This window comes from Lupinus angustifolius, chromosome LG06 (genome assembly GCF_001865875.1).
Source record: "Lupinus angustifolius cultivar Tanjil chromosome LG06, LupAngTanjil_v1.0, whole genome shotgun sequence".
NCBI lineage: Eukaryota > Viridiplantae > Streptophyta > Magnoliopsida > Fabales > Fabaceae > Lupinus > Lupinus angustifolius.
In genome coordinates, this window is record NC_032014.1 from 27,907,420 (window position 1) to 27,913,985 (window position 6,566).

Sequence of the window (6,566 nt, forward strand, 5' to 3'; positions counted from 1 at the left end):
ATAATTTGTTGGCCCTTTAACTTAAAGTGCACCTAATTCATGCATGTATTTCTACTATCTTTTATTTGTATGAATATCATATAAGTACTACAATTAGATGTCCCAAGGTTAAACATTGCATTAAAACTAATGATAATATGTGAATTAATCTCCTTTCATTAAGAATCTTACAACATAAGAAACTTAGAATCATTTTCCCCATAACGGGGATTATACTAAGTAATTCAGTTAGTAAATTTTCAAAATGGAATGTGCAATCAATACAACAACTAACAACCGAGCCTTAATTCTATTAAGTGGGTCGGGTAAATATGCAATCAATACAAAAATTAAAATCATTTAGATATTGTGCAAGTATGTAACATGTGTTACTTGCATTGGACAAAAATATAACTTGATGACACCTTTGATAGTAGTTAGCCTCCATGTCTTCAAAGAGAACTGGTACCAAACTTCCTTGTATATAAACACCTTTAATCATGGAAATAAATGAACTCTTTATTGGCATAAGATATTAGAAAGAAAAATGTAGCTAGTCACTAAGGTCTAAAATATGCTATTTCTATGCATGGAAAAATGGAAAGTAACTAGGTAGATAAGACTCTTATCGGTCGGTGGAGTTTCGGGAGAGTAGATATAATATTTTAATATTTTGAAAATCAAATATATACCTGGATTTGTTATCACTATGTTCAACTATGGCTGAAGGTGGGAGGCGACCTTGGCTGATCAAATTGACTGATGAAAAGAGAGGAAACATCTCTAACCATCCATGATGACTTAGAACCTCATAAACCTCTTTTGCAGTTAAGACACCCTTAGTCAAACAAAATTACATAAATAAGGACACACAAATTTAAAACATAAAAAACTACTAGTGAACCTATTACTATATTTAATGTTTTAAAAGACTAAATTAACCTATTCATCTCTGTTTCTACTTTTGGTCCTCATTATATTCAACAAAATTCTCAATATATATATATATATGCACTAAATGTTTATCTAATATTTGTTCCTTTTCAAAGAAAAATAGTTGTTTGGTAGAGTAAGTTTCATTTAGGTACCTGCAATTTTTGGCCTTTAAGAAGCTCTTCTTCAAGTTCCTCAAAAGACCTACAAAAAAGATATCCAGAAATTAGATATAACTAAATTAACTATTTTCATTTACTTATCTATGTGTTATGGATCTTAGAAAGAGGCTCTTAGCTAGTGAAAAAGATCGTCTACATTTACTCTCGTTAGCCTCATTAAGTGGAAGCCTTATACACTAGAATTCTCCGAAACCCTTTTTCTATTAAGTATTACCTCTTCCCTCCATTTGTTGCATAGGCCTCAGCAACTTTCCTGTTTCTTCCACCCACTGCCGCAAATAATATAATGTTAATGAAACTATGATAACAAAATTGAAACTAAAGGTTTGTTTGTAAGTTGAGTTTTGGAAGATAAGAAAGAAAAATAGAAAACTCCAGAATCATTTAATAAATATATTTCATAATTTTTAAGTCTTTTATTTCTTTTTTTCTTCTTCAAAATTCAACTCACAAAAAGAAATTAAGGTAAAGTGAATGAATATATTAATTTCCTTACTGCATGTTGTGATAAGGTCAGCTACCCCACAACTTTCAAAGAAGGTACTGTCCTTAACAGATGGAAACAACAATTTTGAAAATGCCATCATTTCTTTCAGTCCAAGTCTCATGATTGCAGCCTAACATATATGAAGAGAAAAAAATAAGACATAGAACAAAGAAAAAGGAAAATATTTTAGACTTTGATAACATATAATCATTTTAACTTACTTTTGTATTATTTCCCATCTCCAAACCATCAACAAAACCTGACACACATGTATATCATTAAAATTAAAGTTGAAAATGGGAGCAAGAACAAAGTTATATATATTGTATCGTTGTTTTAAACTACACCATTTAATTGCAATCACAATATTATGGTTTTGAACCTTCACAATGACATTATGATGCAATAGTGGTTAATATATAATAAGTGTATTTTATAATAAGTGTATTTTAAAACATTATATTGTAAAACAAACCTGCAGCTATGGCTACAATATTTTTCAATGTTCCACATAGTTCTACCCCTTCAACATCATCGACCTATTAATTATTGGAATACAAAAATCAAAAGAATAGCATATTTCAATATTATATCAGTTTCAAAGTACTCTTAGAATATCTAACAAAAAATAAAAATAAAAGTAGTACTCATAGTGGCATCATTATATGATTCTACCATGACAATATTTCATGATATCATTAATGACACTTTACAAATTTCTATATATATATATATATAGTTAACTTTCATTCTCTTTATAAGTTTATCACTATAGCTTATTCTTCATCAAGTTAAGATATAATTCACTCACAGCTGTGACAATGAAATAGGGAGTTGTAAACAATTGAACCCATCTCTCAGCAACTTCTTTGTGTTGACTATATCCAACAGTTGCTTCACTAAATTTCTCCATAGCTATCTATTCAAATCATATACATAAGAATAGCCAAGTATAATATAATATGGGAAAAAAAATTATTACATCATAAAAGGATAACATATCTTCTATCCCGAAAAATGTGTCAGAAGATGGAGTGACATATTTTTCAGGACAGAAGATGTGCTCTCATAGTTACCTCGTTTGCTATGTTAGCTCCCATTAAAACGGAACAATTGATTTCTAATTGGTTTGAGATGAGAGTAGAGATCATGCATGGGCCTTCCTTCTTCACCTCCATCCCTTTAATAAGGGAAATACCCTCTGCACCTGCCTTTATTTTCCCAATAAGGAGTTTGCATATTCCTTCCATGAATTGATGTGGACTTACAAATACTAACATGTCAGCATCTTTCACTGCACATTTGGATAATCAGAATGGGAGAAAACTTGATCCCAAAAATTATCTAAATTATAATTTTTGTCACAACTACAGTTATATTATGTTTATTGTAGTTGTGGGCATTTGTAAATACAAGTGTTGTTGTAAGGGGATCACATTGGATAATATAGCAAACTCAATGTGTTACTTAAGCCACTAGACTCTTCCACGTAATAGATTAGTCTTTTGGGTTGATCTTTCCTCATGTGTTTAATTAAGTCCTAACAATTTGTACTTTTATTGAGAGTTATGTCACGAAAATGACTACCTACATACTAGATTAAGGTATATTAACGAATACTAATGAGTGAGTGAATCAACCAAAAGAAAAAGAGCTATCATTGAGTCAGTGTCAATAACGGCCCTTAAGGGAACGATATGTTAAGAATCTCACATTAGGTAACATAACAAACTCAATATGATACTTAAATTTATGAGGTTCTTCTACTTAATATATTAATCTTTTGGGTTTGACTCTACTAATATATTTAAGTCATAACATAACAGTCATACTACTAATAAAAAATGAACAATCAGAAATGCTTTTCATACTATTTGTACATTGTATTATAAAACTTTGGATAAATTGTGATTTCTTGCTATACCACATTATACCTGCATTTTCAAGGTTTGGATCTGCAATTACATTTTTACCAAGCTTGATCCCAGGGAGATACTTGACATTTTCCTATCAAAACAAAGTAATAAAAATCATTTAAAAATTATTGAATACACAATGTGAATAGATTCCAAAGTATGATTAGTTCTTACATTTGTTTGATTAATAACTTCTGTAAGCTTTTCTCCACCTGGCAATGTTTCCTCAAATACCCACATCCTCACTTCATCTGAATATATCATAGGTTTCATTGAAATTTGAATATTAACATTATAAAATGGAAATTTTGTTAGTTTATTTACAAACAAAACTACTTATGTTTCATTTGGTAACTTAACTATGATCACCCAGTAGTGAACACATTACTATACTTTATGAGAATTTGATTAAGTTAGAGTGAATTTGAGCTGAATCATGTGTAAAGCTTTATTCTTTTACTATCTCTCTTGCCATGCAAAAAAGATAGTAGGTAAAGAAAAGAAAATAATACATATGCATATATGCTCAAATAAAAATACATAAATATAATTAAAGTATAAATAAAAAGTGAGTGTAATATAAATACATTGTTAGCACAAAGAATTATATACAGTCAATATATTATTCATTATTTATTTGTGTTATTATTTTTTTAAAATACAAATGGTAGATGATGTCATGACAATATATAAAAATAAAAATTCTACATCATTACATTAATAGATATTTACAAAACTCAGATACCACGTGGGAAATTATGTTACCAAAGTTCTCAGTCAAAAAAGCATTTAAGTGCCATAAATACAAGAAAGAAACTAGAAGCTAGGGTTATGAAACCCTTCATGAACATGAGAGAAAAAAAGTACCATTGAAGTTTTTGAGCTTAAGGGTATTGGAAGCAATAAGCTTTGCAGCAACACTACCCCAGTTACCACTACCAACAACAGTGACTTTGCTCATGACTTTGTTCTTGGTAATTCTCACCTATTGTTAGTGTCAAAAAGATGTGATAGATTGTGCAGGAGTGAAGGAAAGTACAAGAAAGAAGAAAATGTGAGAAGAAGAAGAAGAGAGTGAATATAAGAGATTGAATGAGTCAGATTCAGATACCATGCATACACGTTTCATAAGGAACTATGTTCATGCAGTTAAATATGGTATTCCACAAATGTTAAACATGGAGAGGACCCATTACATGGTTTCTCTTCTATCTTTCCTCACTTCTAATTCCACCCCAAAAAAACTAATATAATAATTTATTCATAATTATAGTAAATATAACTTAATTGTGTTGCAACCATTACTATAATACTATTAATTCTATTTGGTAGATGAGTTTTATGGCTCAAATATCATACTAAGCTACTTAAGGTGGAACTTCTAGAATTCCTAAAATTCGTACCCCTTTTATTCACATGATTCTTAAATGTTTATCGATATTCTAAATTATGGTTGTGATTATAATGACTTTATTCTATGTGCTTGTTATAATATAAATTTTTTTTGGTACTACCAAAGGTATTTCTTTATATTTTTGGATAATGAACTAATTTCTTTCGAGGTTCGTAGTTGCCCCTCCCAACAAGTGTTGCTTCCAGAAATAGAACCTTTGATCTTAGGAATCTAGTAAGGCCTTACACCACTAGACCAATACATTGTTGGTTGTTACAATAAGAATTGTGCATACTTTGATGTGGAATTATTTTATATTCACATAAAAATGGAGAGAAAAAAATCTTTTATTATTGTAACTATACTATATTTTTATTTATAATTCTGTATAGATTTTTATTTGTTACTAAGATTTTATACTATCTCAACTATTAACAATTTAAAGTGGGTTTATCATAAAAAATATTTATGGTCTATCAATTTTAAAATTTTAAATGGTGACTTGGTTCAAGTTTAGATGTGGTTTTTTCACTTTCAAAAACTAAGGAATTTATTGTTTCAGAGTCCAAGATGTAGATGAATGGATAGGCACATAATTCCCTTTTGTGATTTGATTTACATTTAGTAATAAGGGTATTAGTGATTTACATTTAGTAATAAGGGTATTAGTGATCAATTTAAATTGGTTTTTAGATAAAAATTCATTTAATTTGAACACATGAATATCATATGATCTGATTCGCTTTGGTTGATTTGCATTAAAACATTCGATCATTCGATTTAAAAATTATACATGGTTTCAACCCAATTTGATTTGTTTTTTAATAAAAAGTTACAAGTACATTTTTAAAATGTCAAGTTCTTTTAAAAAATATGTATATTTCAGAATAACAAGTTTACTACACTTTTAAAGTATGAAATTCACATAAAATTGTTAAAAACAATAAGCTTATTCCAAGACATCAAATCTGATACATGGAAATATTTAATTGAACATTAATAATATACATCGGTACTAAAATTAAAAAAGATAAAAAACAACATGAAAATTAAAACAACAACAACAAAGTAGCATGAGTAACATACTATCAAAAAATTTGCAATAAGAAAGTGTTAACTAATAAGTAATAATAGTTTTAACAATTAGAAAATATGAAAATATACATTTAATTATTAATCGCAAGATTAATTAGATGTAGAACTTAAATAATCTTCATATTTTGTGTATATGTAATTAGTATGGAGATTAGTGTGGTTTTTGAAATTGGAATAAACGACTTAACTAAACTGATCGATTTTATAATAAAAATCAGTCCATCACCATTCAAACAAATTTGATTTTTGGTAATTTTGATTGTTTAGGCTGATTTTTAACTTCTTTTTTGAATTGGTCTAGATCTAAAAATCCATAGCTAGTAAGGATGGAAATAGGCCAGGTCAGGCTTTGCCTTAAACAGGCTCAACCTATGTAGCACATAGGAGTCTGGGCCTGGCCTGTTAGCCTGTTTAAAAAAAATTTCAAAGCCTAGGCCTGGCCTGGTTAAAAGCCTGGTCTGGCCTGTTAGCCTGTTTAAAGGCCTATTATACTATATGCTCATGAAATAGGTTACCATGTCTACATTTTAATGGGCTTATAGGCTTATTTTTAGTTAGGTCCATATAATTATAATAATTAA

General features: G+C 29.0%; 1 protein-coding gene across 2 annotated transcripts; it reads right to left on the reverse strand.

The window, feature by feature from the left end:
• Positions 271-4,549, reverse strand: LOC109350648 (glycerol-3-phosphate dehydrogenase [NAD(+)]-like). Of its 2 annotated transcripts, none has more exons than XM_019591882.1 (12): positions 4,365-4,549; positions 3,672-3,748; positions 3,516-3,588; positions 2,658-2,875; positions 2,393-2,500; positions 2,057-2,120; positions 1,803-1,840; positions 1,591-1,711; positions 1,309-1,363; positions 1,068-1,116; positions 672-817; positions 271-471 (listed from the first exon to the last, which is right to left on the reverse strand). In XM_019591882.1, exons 1-12 carry the CDS (start codon positions 4,456-4,458, stop codon positions 432-434), a joined length of 1,083 nt encoding a protein of 360 aa, XP_019447427.1. In that variant the 5' UTR covers positions 4,459-4,549; the 3' UTR covers positions 271-431. The 2 variants fall into 2 exon arrangements, with proteins under 2 accessions (XP_019447427.1, XP_019447428.1); XM_019591883.1 differs by having other exon boundaries at positions 2,057-2,116; positions 2,389-2,500.

Coding starts and splice junctions, on each gene's coding strand:
- LOC109350648 (XM_019591882.1), bottom strand. CDS start 4,458: ATGAGCAAAGTCACTGTTGTTGGTAGTGGTAACTGGGGTAGTGTTGCT. Junction 1,712..1,802: donor AGATGGGAAATAATACAAAA/GTAAGTTAAAAT, acceptor CATATATGTTAG/GCTGCAATCATGAGACTTGG. Junction 472..671: donor CATAGTGATAACAAATCCAG/GTATATATTTGA, acceptor CCATGATTAAAG/GTGTTTATATACAAGGAAGT.